Here is a 23372-nt window from a genome sequence, read left to right as displayed (position 1 = left end):
TTTTGCTGGGAGTAAAAAGTTGCACTAATAACCTTAGTGTTAAGAATTATATTACATTTGGATCTATATTATTACATGATGTGAGCGTACTTACAAGCATGAAACCATATCGATTTTACTTACATTTATAGATTATGTTTAGTTTAGTTTAGATTTTGTGCAATAATAAGTGCAATATTATTATTATTATTATTATCTCTTTTTAAACAATCATTAGTCATAATCATTAGCACATAATATAAATATTGTATTGTTAAAAGTTTTTGACACTCATTTTACTTTTCATGTACAACACAGTGAACAATAAGTGATGTCATGCTGAAATCTCTATTTTTGAGCTGTGAAAATATTGCCCTTTCCGTTTTCTATTCACACAATTCATTCTTTTCAAATGTCATATGATACATTAAGTGCTCTGACTGTGGTGTCATGACTGTAATAATATTGGCTTTATGAAAAGTAAAAAAGAGCCATTTAAGGGAGGCCTTTCAGCAAGAAAGTGTCAATTAAAATGGACAGTTTGCCATTATGAGATCTGTGTTGTTCATCACAGTTTTGACTAAATCACCTGGCAGCTGTCCACTCAGGGACCTTGAAGGTGGCGCTGGGATTTAAAGAAACATATTGCTTTACTTGCTTTCATATTGTTACACAAGAGACAGAGAAGGAGTGTGTGTTTATATAAATGATTAATCCTTGTGTTACGAACAGGTTTTGGTTTTTAGTCAACTCAGTCCAAATTCCTCATTTAAAAGACAAATTTAACCCCTGAAAATTCAGCTTTCCCCTTTCAAAGTCAGGAAAATCCTCTTATTCGTCACTATCTGACAGTATCACATATTTATTGTGCAGCAGCTTGTTCCAGCTCTTCACAGAAGCTACATGAATGAAATATTCAAACCAAAGACTCCATGTTTCTATTTCTGCAAATACTGTGTGTGTTGGGCATAATTTTACATACATTTTCCCAAATGTGTACTTAGGGTTCTCCGTTAAGATTTAAAATTAGATTTGAAAAATGTTTGGCTGCACAGCATTAGGTTAGACTAACTGACCCACCTCTAAAGAGGCGATATAAATGGTTTCCAGCCTGGGGGTCTGGACCTTCCCTAAAGCTGATAAGATAATTAAAGGTATCAGAAATTAATTCTGGTTTCTGTTACAGAAAACTGTAGGGGTAGAGGAAATTATGAAGGTAATATTAGGATTTTTATAGGGCTACAAAATACTAAACATTTTAGATCTGGACATAAAATACTACTAATACTATACATATTCCATCATCACATGATATAACTAACTGGAAAAATCCCTATTCAGGAAAATGAGATGAGAAGCTTATAGCAGCTCCCCTTTGCAGCTTATAGCTGACATGAATGGAGGCAGAGTGACGTCATGTGACTGTGTGTCTGTTAGGGGTGGGCAGCACGGCAACCTCAGCCTCCTCTATGAATCTGTCACACTGTAGAGAGGCAGGAGGCACTATTAGGGCCTTTAATGATATATATGCACATCTCCCACTGCCTTGCAGTGTATATAAATGCATTTGTGTTGTCTGATGAATAAATCTGGCATGGTTCTTTGCATAATGAAGGCTAATTAGTTTATGCTGCAGCATTCATGGCAGCCTTTGATAGGTCTGCCAGATGTATCAAGGACTGGTAGCAGGCCAAAGAGAGACAGCCTTATTCTGCTGAAAGCCTCTCTCTGCAGTCTCGCAGGTAGGTTATGAAATACTTGATTTGATCGTGTATTGTTTACCAAATTATCTATCACATCTACTGTAATGAGAAGTTACCTTTCTACTGTTTGATTATGTTGTTATTGATGTGCCATTTTTCTGTGTCTCTACTGTGCTGTGTGTGCTATGAATATTCAGATCACGACAATTTTACTCATGCAATATCTTTAAAATGTTAGAAATGAATGCCATGACAGTATGTGTTATGTAATAAGCTTTCATTTGCATTGCTTCCCCATACTATATATGTGTGGGTGTTAACAAGTTTACAAGACTTAATCTTAACAAAACTGCAGACACAAGACTCTTGACCTTGGCATATGCAGCATGCAGACGGGCAGTTGGGCCTAAATAGAGGCCTCAGCTATTTATATATCATGTTATTAAAATTTTTAAAAAGGTATCCGTTCAGAAAAAGGTGTAGGATCCAGACTAGTTTATAAGCACAATCCCAGGCAAACATTTTCACCAATGATATAGTTATGTGATAGCACAGACCTAAGATATGAGCATAGTGTACATATTCAAGCCTTTATAATATTCTTCTCCCACTCATTTCCTTTTCTTCCTCTCCATCTCCCCCACCTCCCTCTGTCTCCGTCTCCGTCTCCCTCTCTCTCTTCTTTCTCTGCACCAGCTGCTGCTGCTGCTGCTCCAGAGCCAGAGTGGAGAGTCCCCTCACCCCCCCTGCACAGACAGAGACAAAAGGCCTGATTCGCCTGCTGAACACTGCCCCCTTTCTCCAGCCGTCCCTTCATGCACGGCCATGGTGGTGGCGGGGGCTTCAGGAAAAAAACGAGGCCTGGACTGGGACTAAAATCTAGGACTGACCCAGTGAAGGAGAGTGGGAAGAGGGGGGAGGGGAGGAGGAGGAGGATGGGGGCTGGAATGGTTGGGGTTGACTAAAGGCAGGTGCTGAGGCCTCTACAGGAAGACTTTTTTTTCCTGAATATCTCTGAGAGTGGAAAAAAATCTGACAAGGGTATGCCACATTTACCTCTATATATGCATGAACGTGCATGATTTTGTTTATGTGTGTCTCTGTGGCAGCATATATGTGGGGTAGGGGTGGCATGTGTTTGATGGAAATCTTGGGAGGGAGGTGCATGAATGGCCTGTGTCTGCTCATGTCAGATTGTCTGTGTTGAGTTTTTACATTCCTTGTCTTTATATCACAGTGCTGGGTGTAATGCTGCTGGGGGTTGCATGAAAGTTTTTAGTTTTCAGAAAGACAACCAGCATCTCTGAGGTGAAAGCATTGGGGGATCTGGTTGAGAAACAGGCCAAGGTACCGGATTGAGATACAACTACCATCATGGTTACCCAAACTTTCTTCCTCTTTTCAATGTATTAAGTTGCTGTTATCATTAGTGATCATTTTGCACATCTTTTTAACCTTTTTTCCTTTCAAATCTTACATCATGTAATATATTTTTTGTTTACATGGTGTCATTTTTATCATTTTACTTACTGCCCTGTTTTTTTTAAGTGTTTGAAAGTAACTGTGCCCACCCAAACACCATCTTTTTGTACATTGTTGTATGTATTTTTTATCTAATCTTATAGCAGTGCAAGCAACTACACTAGGGAATCTCTTTACACCACACTTATAAAATATTATGTGTTCTTGTTTCACTAAATCTATATGACAATATACATGTAGTTTAGTGAAAAATGCTGCAGTGTTTCTTGGGAGGTGGGTACAGTGCTTCTGCCTGTGTTTCTGAGGCCGTATTGCAGCACAGGGCTTTATGTTGGGTGACCGGAACCAGCTGAAACCGGTTTGAGGCAGACGGAGGTCTGACAGGAACAATGCCGTCTCTGTGCTCCACTGAGGGATAGAGGTAGCCCAGGCTACTCCATGGCAGCCCTTCACAGCTCAGCCACTGGCTACCATGGCACAGGCAGAGACCCTGCTGCTGCTCACTGCTGGCTGGATGTCGGTGTGCTACGCAGCTGCTCCCCTGCTCACAGCGAAGGGAGCAGGGAGATTTGGGAAGGGACGAGGGCAGGGGGACGTGGCCGGCTGGGAGTCTGTGAATCTGAAGCCTAGAGCCTGCCTCTCACACGCACACACTAACACACACACACACACACACACACACACACACACACACACACACACACACACACACAGGAGCATGATCTATCTGTCTGTTTGCATGTCTGTGTGCTGCTAGTGGTGTAGAGAATGACTAAGGAGGATCCTTACCAGGACCACCACCACTCACCAGATCCATGGATGTAACCTGACCCTGTATTCTGGGCCTTTGCCTGGTTGGGAAGAAACAGGACTTTTTTTCCAGGCAGGGTGGGGTGGATGGCTTTTTGTGGGTTAGTAGTGTTGTGACTGTGTTTGTTGCAGGATGGAAGGAAGGAAGTAAAGAAGGTTTGGCTAGTGGCTGGAGAGGGACGGAGGCAAGAGGGTGAGGAGTGGCTGATTCACTTGCATGTTTCCACTATTGTTATTTTCCATTCACTTTACTGATATTGTAGTAGTCTTTCACACAGAGTGTGGATTTCAGTGCATGTGCATTAAAACTGCTGTTGCTGAGAGGGGGTTCTGTGTTGTGTATTTTTCATATTTGTCTGTCTTTAACCTTCATTTACTTCCTACGTCAGGCTGCTCTGGCTGTCATGGCTGTGACTAGCTCTTCTTTCCACCAGGCCTTTCTCTCTCTGCTGCAGCTTCATACAGCTCAGCAGCCATTTTTCCCCCCTCACTGCATTTCTCGTCTGCCCTCCCTCTAACGTTTCTCCCTCTCTCCATCACATTTTTATGCTTACTTCATCACTTTACCGCTCCTATCATCTGGATTGAGAATGGTCACATTTTGAAACCTAAGTTGAGGCTATAGGATTTGGTTCTGTGTATGTGCAGATGTGGTTGCCATGCATTTGGATCAAAGAGCAGCGATTATTTAACTGCACATACAAGCAGTACAACTCCATGGCTGTCTTTTGTCCCCAACACCATTAATAGATACAGACATTTCAGTCCCATCATATATTATTTGCAGTGCTCACTATTAGAAAAATAAAGACTGGTTTGTTTTTGCAGAATTATAGCCCACTGAAAGCAAAGTAAGACATTTCCTTAAAGCAGTGACAAACCAGAACATGTTCTATAAACATTGGTTGCTTCTGATAAATAAACATACGTTACTTGAAAGTGATCATCTTTAGATCTTTTCAATATCACCTTATCAAAAGCCTTGTCTTCTGCCATCATATTCATATTTACACTTCATAATGCCTTCAGCTAAAGTATTTTTCACATGTTGTATTCAGCCCCAAACCAACAGACAGTGTCAGTCAACTAGTGGGAAAATTACTCAAATTGAAAGGACACTCATCTCCTTTGCTGTATTGAGCCCATCATTCTCCTGATATATTATATTAGAAAATATATACTCAAGAGGAGGAACTCTTCAGTACAAATGTATTTCATTAGTACACTGGTATACTACTGTTTTATTATACTAATAATATTGAAAATGATTTGCAGATTACCCACATTTAATGTCATCAAAATATCACATACACCCCCACGAGGGCCAGCATGTGGTTCTCTCTCAAGACAATCAATAAAGTCACCTGCTGTTAGGACAAATGCGGGAGAAATAGGTGTAATTGTACATACTTGTATACACATAATGTATGTCTGCTGGACTCATTTCTTCAGGAGAGCTTTGCATCCATGTGATCCAGTTTGCTTTGAAAAGGGAAAGGGGGGCAAGCACTCAGCTCAGTCTGCCAATGAAACAACAAGCACCAGAAAGCAATGACTAAGTCATGGTAAACATGGTGTTTCACAGGCTGTACTGTGGTGACAATTCAACTAAAGCTTGACTGAATGATGTTCATGTGCTAAGACCCAAGTCCACAAATTCACAGAATATAGGGAAAATATAGGTGGTTTCTTCTCGAACACCAATAAATGAAAGAAAATGTGCAAATATCCCTTTGCTGCAGCCAACCTTTTTTTAGAGTCAAGTAAGTTGATCTTTGTGCACATTTAATTGCTGAAAGGGAAATAATAACGACTGAAAATTAGGCTGAAAATGAAATTGCCCACCTCCTTTTAGCATGTCACAATATTATAATACAGCTAGAAGCATTTCCGTTAACGATAAACAAAAGGCTACTTTTATGAACTCCTTGCTTTCATCTGTAATACAACATCCATATTATTTTGTGACATTTTTGAACTATAAAATTAATGCACTTAATCAGAATAGAAAAATATGATTTATCACATCATCATTACTATTATTACTTTCCCCTATTTTCCTGTCGTTGCATATATTGCACTGCATATAGAGCCATAAATTAGTGCATTGTACAAATCGTCAATTGGATGTGTGAAAATCTTTTAGTCGTCATTACTGTTCGGAACAAAATGTTGTATTTTGGCTATAATCTAATAAGTATTGCCTGTAATAACACATCAATTACACAGTCAATTCATCTATTGCTCTGTGGCCAAGCTTAGCAACACTGACAACAGTATTTGAGTGCATGTATTGCATTGTGCTGGTTACAGAATAAAATAGTAGGCTACAGCAATTATTCTTTTATGAATAGCCTCATGGAAAAAATGTGTTTAGCAGCTGTTTCTATTACAGTCAACAGTGTGCAGTCTAGTAAATATGAATGCTACAATTAATAATTTATACTGACTGGAATATACAGTACAGCCCCACCCCCCATATCAAATCATCCCAGAAATTCAGTAATTTAACATTTAGATAATCATTTTATGTGTTTTATGTTCTTTAATATAATAATTTATTGTTATTTATAGTTTTATCATCCACAATTTGTGATTTTCCCAAGGATTACAGATGTCTTCTTTGCTGACAACATATTCCCATGTCACAATCCGACGTTATCATAACTCAAAAGTCAAAATAACCATGAACCGGATTATATTACAATGGCCTTAGTTTTTATTGTGCACATCTTGATGGATTCAGTGTTGATATGCTTCCAAGTTTGGAGAGCATTACATAGAAAATAAAGAAAAATGTCACAGATTTCTCCTCTCAACATGAATTGAAGAATAAAAATCATCATTTGAAACCAAAATGGCCTCAGGACGATGATCGTCACCATGGCTATCTGTCTATTGGCTGACAGGTCAAAAAGTTTCTAAGATCTGCAGTGAAGATTGCCATCACATTTATTGAGCATATTCATGTGTACAACAGTATGAGGCTCTCCTCCATGGAAACTATGAATAATATAATCCAAAAATATTAGACATTTCAGAGTCGATTAAGCACATTGCAATGAAACTGACTATGCATGGTCAGCCCCAATACACAAGGGATCAGCTGTATTAGTACACTTTGTCAATTTGTGACCTGTTGTGCTGAACGGAAATGCATAATACCGATTTCTGTCTCTTCTGTTATTATCCCATAAAGCACAATATGTTGCAGCAGCAATAATACAAACATGATAACATTAAATTATCTTTTTCCTCACATAATTATGCTGTATTGTAATTTATTTAAAATCATCACATACATTAACTATTAGATAAAGACAGTATGAAGAGTTTCACTTCAAAATGTACCACCTTGACCAGCCTGTTATATTTTATATTGCGTTATTAATTACCCTTCAATCTGTGCTCCCCAGGTGATCTCCTCATCAGAACAGGAGCAGGACCATGGGAGATATGAAGACGCCAGACTTCGATGACCTGCTGGCGGCCTTTGATATCCCCGACATGGTGGATCCTAAAGCTGCTATTGAATCTGGTCACCATGACGACCACAATGGACAGCTCAAGCAACCCAGTGCTGGGTTGACTACCAATGAAGATGTGGCCCACAACACCTCAACAGGACACGATGTTGGCGTTAGTGTCATTGTCAAGAACATCCGAAACACAGACACAACTGAGCATGGTGGAACCATATCAGACAGGGATGGACATTTCCACTCCCATCCTCAACATCATTCTGTAAGCACTTGCAATGGACTTCAAAATGGCTTCTTGCCTGGCTTACCACATGGTTCTTACACCAAGAATGGATCGAAGGGTCCCAGGGAGGACGGACAGCCAGTTAACAACCAATCATCTACTTTCAATCAGTTCAGCCCCATATCCAGCGCTGAGGAGTTTGATGATGATGATAAAATTGAGGTAGATGACCCCATGGACAAGCAGGTTGGTCAGGCATTCTTTAGGTCCACTACTAAGAGAGAGGACCAGAATCCCAAATCTCCAGTATCAGTGGACAATGCATCCAAGCTCAGAGTAAACAGAGACCGAAAACACGATCAAAACAACAACAATAATAATGGCAAACTAGGAGGTTCCAAGTCGAACAATTCCCCTCCGTCAAGTTTACCCAAGGAGGAACTCAAGGAAATTCTCTTTAAGTCTCAAGGTCAGGAGCGCAAGGAGGCTGAAGAGTCATCAGGGCTTGTTAATGTGTCCAGTATCCCCCAGGTCAAAGCCAAGTCCTCTGCAAAACTTTCTTCTTGTATTGCAGCCATAGCAGCCCTCAGTGCAAAAAAGGCTAATACTACAGACTTGACTGTTTTGGATTTTCCAACAACACAGAAAGTATCCATCAAAGCCAATGAAAATCCCAGAGCTCCAGAGAAGCCACAGGAGCACGAGTCAGCCCTAGAGTTTGCAAAGAGGCTCCTAACGAGACCAGAAGACAGCCCCTCTAGTGTCACCAGTGAGGGCAGTAGCAAAGGTTCCCCTGCCTCAAGTACAGAGACAACCCCAGTCATCCCAAAGGTCAGGATCAAAACAATCAAGACCTCATCCGGACAGATCAAGCGTACTGTCACCCGAGTTCTCCCAGAGTTTGATCCTGAGGGTCTGAAAAGAGGAGAGAATAGCCCATCTCTCATGGCAACCACCAGTACAATTTTCTCATCCTCTAAGAGACCCTCTTTGCCAACCACAGTAGTAGCCACCACTGGAGGGCCTTCAATTGAAATAACCAAGCAAATGACTATTAAACCTTTAGCGACAGCTTTCCTGCCAGTCTCCGCAGTCAAGACAGCTGGGTCGCAAGTCATCAACCTTAAGCTGGCTAACAACACCACAGTCAAAGCAACATTAATCCCTGCTGCGTCAGTGCAAAGTGCCAGCAGTGCCATCTTGAAAGCTGCTAATGCCATCCAGCAACAGACTGTCATGGTACCTGCCTCCAGTCTGGCCAATGCCAAACTTGTGCCAAAGACAGTCCATCTTAGTAACCTCAACCTTCTGCCTCAGACTGTATCCTCTGCTGCATGTGATCTCCAACAGGCCCTATCATCCTCCAAACAGAGCCAGCAACAATCACAAGTCAAACAGCAAACAATTCTTACTGGCCAGGCTTCAAAAAAAATCTCTAGGGTTCAAGTGTTCACAAGCTCTCAAAGCTCTGTAGTGGATGCCTTCAATAAAGTCCTGAGTAGCATAAATCCTGTCCCTGTGTACGTCCCAAACCTCTCTCCGCCAACCTCAGCCTGTATCTCTCTACCCTCACGCGGCTACAAGTGCCTGGAGTGTGGAGATTCATTTGCTCTTGAGAAGAGCCTGACACAGCACTATGAACGTCGCAGTGTGCGGATCGAGGTCACCTGCAATCACTGTGCCAAAAGTCTAGTGTTCTACAACAAATGCAGCCTCTTGTCTCATGCCAGGGGCCACAAGGACAAAGGGGTTGTCATGCAGTGCTCACATCTAATCCTAAAACCCATCCCTGCAGACCAGATGATAAACACATCATCATCAGGCCCAGCAAACATCACCGGTGCCACCTCCATTTCCCAATCCCATGCACCCACAAGTCAAATCCAAGGGAAAGGTGCTCTCAGTGGGTCCCATACTGCAGTGATTTCAGCTCCATGCAGTGCTCCTCTTGTGGCAGCCATGCCCTTAGAGGATGATGCATCAAAACTCTGCAGGCACAGCCTAAAATGCTTGGAATGTAATGAAGTGTTCCAGGACGACAACTCGTTAGCCATGCACTATCAACAGGCACCAGAGTCCAGTGGGCAGGTGTGTGTATGTATGTGTGGTGTGAACTGTGACACAATACGGTTCAATTTAGTTACAGTCAGTTATCTGTTACACGATGTGATTTAACTAAACTTAAACCTGACGAAACTGATTTCATTTTTGGCCACTTGGGGGCATTAACATAACCTTATTAAGTTATTATTGAGAGTGTTGGCAATTGTGTCTTTACACATTACAGCAGTTATATAAAACATTATTCCAAATGAATGCAAATGTTGTTAACTCCTGGCAAATTTAAGTCCTTTTTAGCTCTGTTTTTGGTCCTCACAAACTCCTGAGGGAAACATTGCGCTTTTTAGTAGCTGAATGATCCACTACACTCACCAGCTCGTCGCTAACTGTGTCTGTCTGCTGTTTGGTGCTAAGGAGGTAGTATACAGAGGGTTTTTTGAGCGTTTTCACTGAAAATAGGTGCCTGCTGCAGAACAGAACTGTACTATGACAGCAGTGAGAGCCAACCAAAACAGTAAAGTCATGGGATATACATTGTTATTGTGAAACTATTGATTATAGCCACTTTAAGTTAAAGGGTCCATTCACTCAAATCACATGATGCATCACTTACTTCTTGTGTTACTAGTTTTATTTGCCAAGGTTTCTATACTTCTCTGACATAGTACATAGCCTAGTTTTTATTTGGACTGTTCAATAATACAAAGTAAGTAAAGAAAACCATTCATAATGAGGACTGTGCATTATCCCAAGTATCTTCTTTCTGTAAATACATGTTGATGTCTTTTGAGTTTGTCAAATATAATTTTTCACATCTTTGGCAAATACATTGACAAAGGTTTCACAAAGGTAGGCATCACAAGTGAGAACCATTTACTCTGTATTGAGAAATGGATAATACTACCCTTCATGTAAAATAGGTTAACACTTGAGGATACAATTATTTCAGTGCCATAATAAAACACACCTGATAATATCTTTTATCTTCTCTTTCCTGTGCCCATAGAAAACATGCGCTATTTGCCAAATGCTTCTCCCAAATCAGTGCAGTTTTCTGTCACATCAGCGAATCCACCAGCACAAGTCTCCTTATATCTGCCCCGAGTGTGGTGCCAGCTGCCGATCTGTCCACTTCCAGTCACATGTCACCAAGAACTGCCTGCATTACACCCGGAGAGTCGGCTACCGGTCAGTCTACCTTAACTAAAATCATAAAATTATTAATAGGCATTTTAGCCCTCTATTGTACTGTGAGATATAGTTTTCTGATTTTACATTCAACTTTAATTTACAAAGTATTTCTTCTGTTAAGACTTTGATTTCTTTTGGAAAGTAAAATCAGAAAAACAAATACACAGTGTTTACTATTGAGAAGTGTTCTTCTTTGGAAAGTGGTCATACCCTGACTTAAATGGCTCTTGCTTTTCTTTCAAAGCGCCATTTACAATGTCATTTCTAATTACACTTATTAGTACATTATCTTTGCCTCAGCTTGACAATGCCATATCACTTGACGTGACGTTATTCACAAAGAAACTTATGAGGAAAAATGGACAGTCACAATTTACAAGCCATTAAAAGCTGAACACTCAGTAACTGACCAATTATGGTTCAATTATGAGTCTTGTATTTCAAAATACTATGAATTGGAGACTGTCTGCATATCAATAACGACTCAACAAAGTCACAAATGTAACTTTGCACGCACACATACTTGCGTACCTTTTTCTGATGAATGAGTTACGCCGACTTGTACTAATTTAAAATCTCATTTAAGTCTGACTGTCTAACTCTTACTTCCTCTCCCTCTGTCCTCTGTGTCCATTCCTTCTCCCTCCAGCTGTATACACTGTAGTGTGATCTTCGCTGATGTTGCAACTCTAAAGTCCCACATCCAGAGTACTCACTGTGAGGTCTTCTATAAATGTCCTCTCTGCCCGATGGCCTTCAAGTCTGCGCCTGGCACACACTCCCATGCATATACACAGCATCCAGGAATGAAGGCAGGAGAGCCCAAGTAGGTCTTTACATGAAAACTGTGATGTATATAAAATGTTGTTCGAAGGCAAATCTGTTTTGGTTTTATGTAACATTAAAGAAAGCATTCAGCAAAGTCTATCACAATTATTGTTTTAAGTATACACTTTCAAGTACTCAAAACTGAATTCAATGCTAAATTAAAATCTATAAATATTTAAATTAAAATAATAGTACCGCATAATACACAAACATTTCCTCAAAAAGATTCCAACCTCACATTTATACTTCCACACACTTCCTTTCACACAGGCACACACCATTGTAACCCAATACCCATGTCTAATTAATTTTTCTTAGGAAGATCATCCTTGCTGCCTCATCAGTAGCAGGATTTGTGGGTGTTAGACATGGTGGCTTAACTTGGTTTTGTTTTTTCCACATGGCAACCTCTCACTGACTTGCATACTGTCCATCATCAGCACTACTGACGATTCAGGTGTTTAGGAACAGGTGTTCTTGGGTTTGGCCCTGGTTGTGCCCAAAGCCTAAAGCTGAATTCATATGATGTCAAACTCAAGTGAACCATGTATTTTAATATGTTTAATTATTTGTTCATATCCTGATCTAAAACTATCCAAAAGTTTGTTTCCAGATAGACATTAGGTGCAAGAAAACAACTGCAGCTGAACAACTTTACATGAAACCTATAACATAGCAGCTCTGATTCTCTAAACACTTATTTCTCTTATTACACATCGAGTCTCTTACCTCTTGCCGTAAACTTTTTAAGGACTGTTTTTTTCCTGTCTTTCAGGGTGATCTATAAGTGCTCCATGTGTGATACCGTGTTCACTCTGCAGTCCCTGCTCTACACACACTTCGACCAGCATGTTGTCAATCATAAAGTTTCAGTGTTCAAATGCCCCGACTGCTCCATGCACTACGCACAGAAACAGCTAATGTTGGACCATATCAAAGTAGGCATAAAAAGCTGTTATTTTAAGCATGCTTGATCATCATCCACTTTTTATGCATCCCAACTTAGTTTATTAAGGAGTTTGTTTTTAACATTATCATTAACCCCATTCCTGTGACTTAATAAATATATATGTACACAGCAATACTATTTTGTATTTCAAATTTCAAAGCCAATCCTGTGAGTTATACTTATACTAATAAGTTCAGCCTAGAAATGTTTCTCATATCAGTGCTTTATAAATTATAATTCATTCTGTATGTGTGGATCCTTTCCAGGCCATCCATGGAACCTTAAAGACCATCGAGGGTCCACCAAACTTGGGCATCAACCTTCCTCTCAGCACCAAGCCCACTAATTCTAGCAATACCAACAGCAACAGCCCCAGTAATAACAACAAAAAGGATGGAGGAAATGTCAATAGTCAGGACAAGGGAGAAAAGAAGTCTCCACCCTCACCACTGAAGAAAACAAACACTAACTGCTCAGCTGACCTCAAGAACCCTCCCAGCTCAGGATATACATGTGGAGACTGCAATACCCTCTTCAGTTCAAAAGAGGTCTTTGTGGCTCATATGAGGCGCGAACATGGAAAGGTGAATATTTGACTCTCACTACTCATTCTTATAAGGACGTTTTCAATTTGTCACATTGTCTTTTTTGAGATTCTGCTTGAGGTTGTTAGGGAACGGGTTTGAAACAGAGACAAAAACAAACTTACTATATACATAAATAAACTGTCACACGAATGTATCCAAGCCACCTTGGTGCACGTTCACGCATGTGCATCCTAGAGAAGCGTAATTTGAGCTGTTGTTGAAGCATGTGTTTCTGTATTTTATGCATTCTCCCACTTATATTACAGATCTTGAAGAAGCACCCATGTCGACAGTGCGACAAGTCCTTCAGCTCTTCCCACAGTCTTTGCCGACACAACCGTCTCAAACACAAGGGATTGAGGAAGGTCTACACCTGCCCGTGAGTATACACTCTGATCTGTAAGGGCTCAGCATGGTCCCAAAGCACATCTGCACGGTGTGCGAACAATTAATGTGTAGCCTGTGACTGTGCGAGTCGCACTCTTGTCTGTGCAGGAGTTACCAATGTAATTGATGGAAGCAGGAAACTTGCCCCCCATTCTTGTCTTTAAAAATACATTGGCTGCCAAGGAGGCGGAAGAAGAAGTGTTTGGCTTAGGTGTACCATAAATTAATGCGCCAATCTTCACAGTTGGCGCGGCCTCAGACCACAGTGTTTCAAATTCTAAAAGGCATAACTGGGTTCGTGCACCAGCCGTAATTACACAGTGGGTGTAGAAGAGCAGCAGCAGAAGTTTTGGTTCTCCATCTGTGTCTACACAGGAGGCATTTAGGCACAGTATTTATTGTAGGTCACCAACAGCAAAATGCAGCTGAAACATGTGGTGTGTAAACTGTTACACTTTACCTAGCTAACATACTTCCATGGATTACAATTCAAAGCAAAATAATAAACAACAGTCTTTGATAAAAATGAAAAATGCAGGCAAATTGTATGTATGCAAATAACAGAACACAAAATCAGCTTGTAAGGGGTTAAAATTGTTGTTGTTGTGATTTTACTGTACTTTGATAGGCATTGTCCAGCTCTCAGTCAGCCATTCACTAAAAGAGTGCTGCTGGATCAGCACATTCAGCTGATGCATGGAGTCAAAGACCCAGAGGGGAAGACTGTCAACTCTGAGGCTTTACTTGACAAGGACACGGTACTGTGGCACAAATTTGCAGACATACAGTCATTTAACAGAAGGAAGTGCTTCTTTTGAATCATTTTACCTAATAAGTGAATTTCATGATGCTCCTGTCACACCTAATCTAACGTCTCAATGCCCTCTACAGACCCCCAGCCCCAAAAGAAAGCCAGAAGAGGATGAGGGGTCTCCAGGTTTGAACTCCAGGGGCTCAGACTCACAGCCTTTGAAGAGGCTCAAGGTGAACATTCCCAAAGTTCATAAGTGTGCTGTTTGCAGTTTCACCACTGAGGACATCGCTGCTTTCCACAAACACATTCCCCAGCACAAGTCAGATGGCTCGTCCTACCAGTGTCAGGAGTGCGGCCTGTGCTACACCTCCCACCGCTCGCTGGCCCGACACCTCTTTATCGTCCATCGGCTGAAGGAGCCACAGGGTCTCGCCCGATACAACGGACGGGGAAAGGATGATGATGAGAGTCAAAGGGAGAATCAGCTGGAAGTTACGGATGAGAACAATGATGGGACACCAAATACCAAATGCAAAGTGTGTGGGAAGATGTTTGAAACTGAGGGAAACCTGAATACTCACATGAGGACACATGGAATGGCATTCATAAAGTCAAAGAGACTGAGCGTGGCCGAGAAGTGAGAAGAACTCACTTTTTAACCTTTCCATCTAAAACAGCACTGTTGTTTTAAACTTACATAGTTTGTTAAATTGTTGCAGACAACGTACAGTATCTCTCTCAGCTGTGGTTATGCTGTATATACATAATGTACATGTAGCGTACTACAACATGTATAAAATATACACACAAAAATATGTAATATGTCAAATTCACTGTCTTAAAGTAAATGGAACAAGATACTTTTTTGTACACACATAGATGTTTCTATAGGCCTTGAATAGACCTTTTTTATAGAAGAGCTTTTTATTTTAAACAGTTTCCATTGTCTTCTCACTAGGATTAGATGACGTATGGATATATTAGTGTAATGGGATTAACCCTCAGATAGTCAGCAGTGTTCTGAATTCTCAATGCTGCTAATGTCCAATGAATGTTTGGTAGGAAAATATTGAAAACTTTGGGAGATCCAGGTTTCCCCAGTATATGTCACACCTAACTGAGGTCTTCAATTTCAACTTAAAAGTTGAGTGGAAGTGGCACTGAACGTTCTTCATGTTTTATTTTTTAATTTCATGGACATGTAATATCTCTCTTAGAGCATTTTTCTTGGCTTCAACAATAAAACCCTGGTCTCCTCCTAACCCACCCTGAAACAACTAATCCTAAAACTAAATCTCTGCATTAATTTTGAGCTACAATTACATGGAATATCAGAAGGTTTCAGGACAATCACTCAAAGATAAAGCCTATCTTTGTCTATCTGCATTTCCCTACCACCTTGTCAAGTCAATATAATTTGAATATCAGATACATACATATAGTTAATACAACAAAACCTCTGAAAATGGATGGAGTTTAATGCTCAGTTTTGTGGAAGAATATGTTGAACATTAAATATCAGAAACAGGTGTCTTTTAAAGACCAAAACATGGGCCAAATTTGAATTTGCTTTTAATAATGTATTTTGTAAAAGGCTGTGAAACTTTGTATGGTGATGTTTCATTCCTGTCTTAATGTACTGTAAATGGCAGCTCTTTTAGATTACAACTTATTTACCTAAATATTTAAAATATAAAATACAAAGCACTTGTCTCTTTTAAGCGCAGTCTTCTTTATATCATAGTTCCTCTGTCATTATTGCGCAATAAAAATACAATTCTAACGATCCTGTATTTCAACGAATATCAACATTATCAGTTTCTGTCTTTTTGTTTCCTTCCTACGGTTCTTCAGTTTGTGGTTCTTTGATTTATTTTGAAATCATAATGAATGTTATTTGACAGTATCATGTTGATAAAAATATAAAAACTGAAGAAAAACCTCTTCGAATGTAAACTTGGCTGTGAGACTAAATTTTTTATACAAGACAACCTGTTCATGTAAATGAACATAACTTTGGCAGTTGTGACAATACAGAGTGCTTTACATTGCTTTCTTTGTTCCAAGCATTTCCAAAAATCATCATCATTCACTTTTGACCAGTAGTTTTTTCTACTCCGACAATAAGACTAATTGTCTCGCGCTGTAAAACTGCATGTGAGAATCAGTCTGTGAATTGTTTGTTGATTAGAATGTGTCTTGCCGCTGCTGCTGCTGCTGTTTTTAGACATTTCTGATGCTTGTGTACAAAGCTGTTCTTTATGTCAATAAATGATGAAACCTGCCAGGGACGAGATCTGATGTCGACTGCACATAAGACATCAGCTCTTCTCTATGGAAATATATCAGTAATCCTCTTGTGATCATTCATTCTTGTTATCATTATTACTATTAAGTCCAAATGCTGGATTTTGCTAGCGGGTGTATTGAGATGCAATTGTCCTGCAATGTACTGAATATTAAGTATTAGTTTCATATGAACAAATAGACTTTCACAAAGCCCTCGCTTCAAATCTTGAATGGTATTAAATGTCACACAACTTCAACCAAACACTAAATGCCTTAGATGCAACAGAAAATATATTTGAAAGAAACATAATACCTCCCAAATTAAATTTCTTCACAACAAGGAAGTGTTTTTCATGAATGCATCAGAAAATTTGCAAAACGACAATGTATTTCATGTGTTTTTCCCACGATATCCATTTGTGGCAGCTAAAGCATGAGTGATGTTGTTTTGTTTTGGCAACTTGAAGCATCTAGTTGAGCTTAAAAAAAACATATTGGCTTTCTAAATACTGAAATGGTCAAGGATCAAATGACTATATGTAACGTGATCAGGGATACTCATCGTGAAGAACCGACAGAAAATTATCATCCAACTCTTGGAGCATTTTTTGTCTTTCAGCTCATTATTTTGGTTTTACTGCCCACAGCTTTATTGTTTTGCTTCACTCTCACCGACATGAGAAAGCTTTGATAAAACTCCTCTATGCTACCTGCCCAGCACCAAACAGCAGACCGATCTGAGCACACAGACATGATACATAATAGTTTTAGACTGAGTGCAACTCACACTTTCCAAGGACATTGTTATCTCTGATGCCCATTGTGAATAAATGTAATCTATAAATCGATAAACCTGCTTGGAAGGCATAGAAAAAAAGACCTGTCTACTAACTTCAGTTGTATCAAAGTAATCCATTGACAGCTTTCTGTGCATCTATGGGTAACCTGCAAACCGGAACTGCTAACAGCTAATTCGGCGCAGGTATAATGTTGCCTGCCTGCCAAAATGCAAACAATGACACAATTTGGTCTGTGGGTGTAATAGAAAGCTTAAGGAGAAAGAATAGTCAACTAACATTTTTCAGATCACCTGAAACACTCAAATTAATAATAATACTGCTCTGTGTATCCAGGATTACTAAGCAGGCAACTGTTTTGCTATAAGAACCATTTAACCTTTATAACATTATAATATGTAAATGGAATTTGTAGAGACAGCTATTTGTTCAGTGTGTGTTACCAACAGGACCTCGGCAGTTAGAGTTCCGATTGTTGTTTTCAACAACAGGCAAAAAAACAATGATAAAACTTTTACCTCTTTACTTTATTTCTGATATGATGCTACCCTTTATGAGGCAAACTTTACAAAATGTTACGCTCACACTGTGGAGTAAAATGGCTCATGTACAGTACATCTAATGTTTTAAAACTTATCTCCTCTTTCTAGCATGAGCTCAAAAATTATAATTGATTTGACCATAACTGCATCACACTAAATTTGAATTAAACTAAATTTTTAAAGATTGTTTCCCCCAGCCTGTAGCCTGGTAAAGCCATGGCACTCTGTGTAGATTTTTAGGACAAGCTCTCCCTCTAGTGGTCAGATTTGGTTTATTTAATTTCATATTGGACTTTTTGTGTTCCTTTTTAGATAATTGGCTCTAATAACAAATTCAGTAGATGGGTTTTTTTTTGTTTGTTTTTTTTTTTTTTTTTTATAGATGAGTCATTTATTCCTGTCCAAAACAAATTACCAGCAATTGGCTGGTTGATCACACCAAACCAGAGTAGAGCAGTCTCTGTGGTTATTTAAGGCTATTCAAAATGGCTATACAAGTTCTATATACCATAAAGTCGTTAAAAAGAAAACCAGGCTATGGTAAAACATCTGTTGTCCCTACTACAACCCTACACGCGCTTCTATTTTAAGTGTAGCCATCATTATTAGACGTACACTCCAATTAAGTTGATTTTGCATTGTGACATAATCACAAAGCCTGGATCTTTTTGTTAGCCTCCTCATGTAACCCAATCCTGTTCACACCTGATGTAGAAAACCAGGTGAGGACGATGCACAGTTGCAAAAGCGGTTTTTCAATTTAGCCTGTGAAAGATGATTTCATGCTGGCTTATTAATGATGACAAGTCCCCTCCTGTGTTATTTAAACACTTCTCTACAAAAATACGCAGTCAGTCCTGAAATGGCCCTGGGTTGTGTGATTTTCTGTCTGTTTGCAGGGTTTAGTTTAGCACTGGAAAATAAGCAAGTCTTGACTGTGCCTCAAAGATGTGAGGAGGATACCAACACTTTTCTCTGGGAAATTAACCAGGAGGCACCAAAGGAATATGCTGTTCTCAGTAAGTGTTGCTGCCTTTTTCTTATGTACATTTGCAGTCAGCTTGGAGCACTGAGACAAGACAAAGAGGTCATTTAAAGAAATAAATTATTAATAAAAAGCACAAGGTGAGGACAATACTTACAATGATTTGAAAGTTTATGCGCACACCAAAAGTATTAATGCAAGTATCCAATACATGACTTGGATGCTATTAATGTTTGGTGTATGCCTACAAAAAAAAAAAAAAAACTCCAGTATTGTAGTTACCTGACAATGCTAATTGTACCAAGGATATTTAAAGAATTGCAATCATTTACTTTTTTACTATATTGTTCTATATTTTAGTCCTTTTTAAAAACATACTTTAATATTTAAATGTTCTGTCTGAAGTTTTAAAATAGATATGTTACTATCAGTAGTATTAGCATTAGTAGCCTAGTAGTATTAGTATGAGTAAGCAGCATATCTTTAACAGAAATTAAACAAGTTCTCCCAAGAAACTATGAGAACTTCTGCACAGTTTCACAAATCTCACACACACAATCAATAGGTGACTGACCCACGTGAAAATGCAAATCTGGAGAAATTGTGAGTCACTCAAAGCCCCTGTAGGCTTTGTCCCTGCAGTGTGACGCTATCCCAACAGCTTCAATGTCCAGGTAAATAAGGGTAGGGTACATAATATGACCTCCATTACATCAACCGCACAGCAATAAATTACAGACATTCATGTAAACATTGAACCATCATCGGGTAAACTCAGAGAAAGAGACAGAGAGGGACGGGTGTATCTGACTCACCTTATTTGATGTTTTCTTGTACTCATAGTGAAACAGTCCCTGTTGAAGGTTCATGTCCCACTGCACTTTTTGCTGAGATGTTTCATTTGAGTTTTTGCTTGCAGAACGCCTTCACCTGTGCTCGCTGCTAGCTAGACAAACACGGTAGAAACACTGAAAAACTAGCTTACTTTTGTTTGGCTTCAAAATTAAAACTATATTGCTTGTTCCGAGGCCAGAGTATGACTAACTTCAAAATTTCCTTCAGAGTTTCTTTTCCAGTTTCTTTCCCATTCACAGCTTTACGGTGACATCCAGATAACCGCATCGGACTGTTTAATACTTTGTAATCAAAGTTTGCTAACTTCACCTGTCTTCCCTTCCGTACGGGTGCCGATTTGGACCATTAAGGTTGACATTGACCAACCGTTACAACCCAGGAGTGCGCTGTTACTCCGCTTTTAGCAACTCCCAAAATGGAAATTGGCCACATCAACTAGTCTTTTTTGTGACAAAGAAACTCCTTTTTATATTTCTATATAGCGAGGCAGTTCTGGCTTGCTTTGGATTTTTTTTTTTTTTTTTTATTTTCGTTATCAAAAACTTGTGCAATTAATTTCATGTTTTGATTATTTTATGTTTACACACGTGGCACAACTGTTTTTGCGATATGCCCATATTGGATACTCTTAGGCTTATGTATTATTAATGATACAAACTTTAAACTCAGACTCAATTTTCAATCTGTAAGAACTTGTGAGAATTGAATTACAGGGAAATACAACACACTTATTGTGTAATTAGATAGTATGCCACGTTCTTATTTTAGAAATTCAGGCTCTTTTTTATCCAAAGGCACTGCATGGGGTGTTTGATTCAAAGATTGTTTTGTTCTTCGGACTAAATTGCCTTTACATGTGTGTTTGTGTGTATTATCAGTGTATGATGCATTTGGAAAGATGGGTAGCAATGTTGAAGGAGGTAACGTCAACCAGCCTGGCTCGCTGCAGCAGTGTCACTCTGCCCACAGCCCCACCTTCTCTGGACAGTACTGCCAGGTGTTCCTTCGGCAGGTAACAACAAAACACTGTAATTGTAGAACATGAAATTACCTCCTGACAGCTGGTTACAAGGTGAAAATATTTGATTTTGAACAAAGTATTTTAACTACCATAGGAATCAGTCCAGTACTTTGTGGGTATTTGTGTTCCTGACTCCTGCAGGGAAGAGGATGTGGAAACGCTGGTGCTGTACGGTCAGTGATTTTAAAATCTTATTACTCTTGAGTCTTTCAGTACAATATTTTTGTTATAGTGGTGACTAGTTTCGCCTTTTTAACAGGGAGACTTCAATTTGGTCAGACTTCCCTCATTCCTCCTTTACCTTCCATCCTGGTCAATCAATCCACGCAGGAGATGATCATGACCCACTGTTTGTCCAGAGCCATTGCCCCAGATGCATCAGATGTCATCTGTCTGTCAGTATATGATTTTATCTGTAAACTCAACTGGAGATGTGTCTCTTTAACATCTGCTGAACTTCATCTCAGGACCATTGTTAACCTTTAAAAGGTTAACAATGGTCACTCTTCCACTAACACTGATACCTTTTCTCCTGCAGGTTTGTGTGTTGCTTAATGATAGCAATTCCTCTTGCGGCTACCTTGTTCACCACCATAATAAGGTGGCATAGGAACAGGGAGGTCAGTCCATCTGTGGAGTCTTCCTGTTTAAACACTGGCCTCAATCTTTATGGGACCCTGAAGACCAACGGCTCCTCTAGCAGCGAAATGAAAAGTAGCACCAGCGAGGAAAATGGTAAGTACAATGCACATTATGAGTTTTTGTGCGAGTGCAATTTCTCCCAGATTGTCTGAAAAATTTACCAGATGACACATCACATGCGGTAAGCTATTCTGTGATTGAAAGATCAGTTGCCAAACCTTTTTTTTATAGATTGTGTTTATATTGAGACATTGCTTTTTTGAATGTTGTTTTTGGTAGATAGCACCAGCCACACACCGCTGTGTTTTCCTCGAAGCTGTGTGAATCGGTGCCTGCAGGCATTTTCTCTACATAATACAAGCCAAGGTGTCTTGACCACCTTCTCAGGAGGAGGTTACTCCTCCCTGAATGGCATCCGCTCTCTCAGCCTGTTATGGATCATATGTGGCCACTCTACACAGTTCTCTGTAATAAATAACTTGGGTATGACAAGACTTTCTGGTATTTTTTCATTCAGTCTGCAAGTCACTGCCATTATTTGTATATTATTTTGCTTATACTGCATTATCTCTACTGTAGATAACTACAAAGACTGGAAGAAAACAGTAGAAAGAAGCCCTCTTTATGTGTTTGCCATCAGTGGACCTGTTTTTCTGGCCGTAGACACCTTTTTACTGCTAGGGTGAGACTAAAACAGCATCAAATTTAAGGTGGTGGTGGATGTAACTGGTAAGGTTAGAGTTGTTAGTTTTAGCAGTTTTAATAGCAGCTTCTGTGTTTCAGGGGACTGCTCAGTGCCAAGACTCTGATGAGCTCCATCACCAGGGCTGAGGACAAACTGAGCGCCTGTTTGGTGGCCAGCTATATCTTCAAGAGGATTAAAAGGTACAGTATTCATCAGTTCACCAAATATCTGCCTGTCACCTTGTCATTTTTTTTTTCTTGGGAATAAAACTGAATTTAGAAGCCCTTCATTTTAAGTGTGATATCAAAACTAGTGACAATATAAATTATAATTTTCTCTTTCCTTTATTTCAGGGTTCAGCCACTGCATCTGTTCATAATGTGTCTAACCATTGGCCTCATCTCTTTGATCAAGTGGGGACCCTACTGGTTCCCACTTATAGAGACAATGATGGATTGTAAGACGTACTGGTGGGCTAACATACTACTGATTAATAATCTCCTCCCAGTCCATGAGATAGTAAGTTTAAATGGTAGTATAGCAGCTCTGAGTCTATTTTTCACAAGTTGTATTTCTATGTATATTGACCTACTGTATTTCTTCACATCTTATTTCCCATTTTCTCTACAGTGCATTCCTTGGACATGGTACTTGTCTCTTGACTTCCAGTGTTATGCCACCACTCCTCTGTTGCTCTATTTTTACAGATTGTATGTCCACTGTTCTTTCATATTATTCTAAAATATTATTAAATTGCTGTATTGTAAACACAGGTAATCTTCCATTCTATTTTATGTTTATCAGGAACAGAGGTGTGTTTGCAGCGGTGGCAGGAGGCCTGCTGCTGATGACTACTGTCGCTGGTGTTGTTATAACTGCACTCATGCAGCTGCCAGTCTTTGAGCCATCTACAATGTAAGACTCAGTGATGGTGGGCCAGTGCTAATGCAAACAGCTTAGGAACCATTTCTTTAAAATTGAAAAAGGTTTTATTTATTTATTCATTTATTTTGCAGGACATCTTATAATTATGTTTTACAGTACTATCTGAAACCTTATACAAGATATGGGCCATTTTTAATTGGGATCTTGACTGGAATACACTTGATGACAAAGAAAG

The 23372-nt window shown here is 39.5% G+C and overlaps 2 protein-coding genes across 2 annotated transcripts in view; both read left to right on the top strand.

Annotated features, from left to right (window-relative positions):
- The first annotated feature begins 3831 nt into the window (after nt 1-3831).
- Nucleotides 3832-16781, top strand: znf532 (zinc finger protein 532). The gene is made up of 9 exons (XM_056402944.1): nt 3832-4167; nt 7391-9767; nt 10747-10928; nt 11581-11757; nt 12535-12697; nt 12975-13292; nt 13562-13674; nt 14311-14440; nt 14574-16781. Exons 2-9 carry the CDS (start codon nt 7422-7424, stop codon nt 15075-15077), a joined length of 3933 nt encoding a protein of 1310 aa, XP_056258919.1. The 5' UTR covers nt 3832-4167; nt 7391-7421; the 3' UTR covers nt 15078-16781.
- A 2130-nt stretch (nt 16782-18911) lies between these two features.
- Nucleotides 18912-23372, top strand: part of oacyl (O-acyltransferase like) — a 6103-nt gene continuing 1642 nt past the window's right edge. Inside the window, exons 1-12 of the mRNA XM_056402945.1 lie at nt 18912-19083; nt 20783-20916; nt 21020-21098; nt 21185-21320; nt 21464-21660; nt 21847-22050; nt 22147-22249; nt 22351-22452; nt 22606-22771; nt 22883-22962; nt 23057-23167; nt 23269-23372. The exon at nt 23269-23372 is cut by the window's right edge and continues 20 nt beyond it. Of these exons, the coding sequence (XP_056258920.1) occupies nt 18927-19083; nt 20783-20916; nt 21020-21098; nt 21185-21320; nt 21464-21660; nt 21847-22050; nt 22147-22249; nt 22351-22452; nt 22606-22771; nt 22883-22962; nt 23057-23167; nt 23269-23372 (1573 nt within the window). The 5' untranslated portion in view covers nt 18912-18926. The remainder of the gene's footprint in view (nt 19084-20782; nt 20917-21019; nt 21099-21184; nt 21321-21463; nt 21661-21846; nt 22051-22146; nt 22250-22350; nt 22453-22605; nt 22772-22882; nt 22963-23056; nt 23168-23268) is intronic.

Source organism: Seriola aureovittata, chromosome 18 (genome assembly GCF_021018895.1).
Source record: "Seriola aureovittata isolate HTS-2021-v1 ecotype China chromosome 18, ASM2101889v1, whole genome shotgun sequence".
Taxonomy (NCBI): domain Eukaryota; kingdom Metazoa; phylum Chordata; class Actinopteri; order Carangiformes; family Carangidae; genus Seriola; species Seriola aureovittata.
This window is presented reverse-complemented; position numbering and strand designations above follow the sequence as displayed.

Coding starts and splice junctions, on each gene's coding strand:
- znf532 (XM_056402944.1), top strand. CDS start 7,422: ATGGGAGATATGAAGACGCCAGACTTCGATGACCTGCTGGCGGCCTTT. Junction 9,768..10,746: donor CACCAGAGTCCAGTGGGCAG/GTGTGTGTATGT, acceptor CTGTGCCCATAG/AAAACATGCGCTATTTGCCA. Junction 10,929..11,580: donor ACCCGGAGAGTCGGCTACCG/GTCAGTCTACCT, acceptor TTCTCCCTCCAG/CTGTATACACTGTAGTGTGA.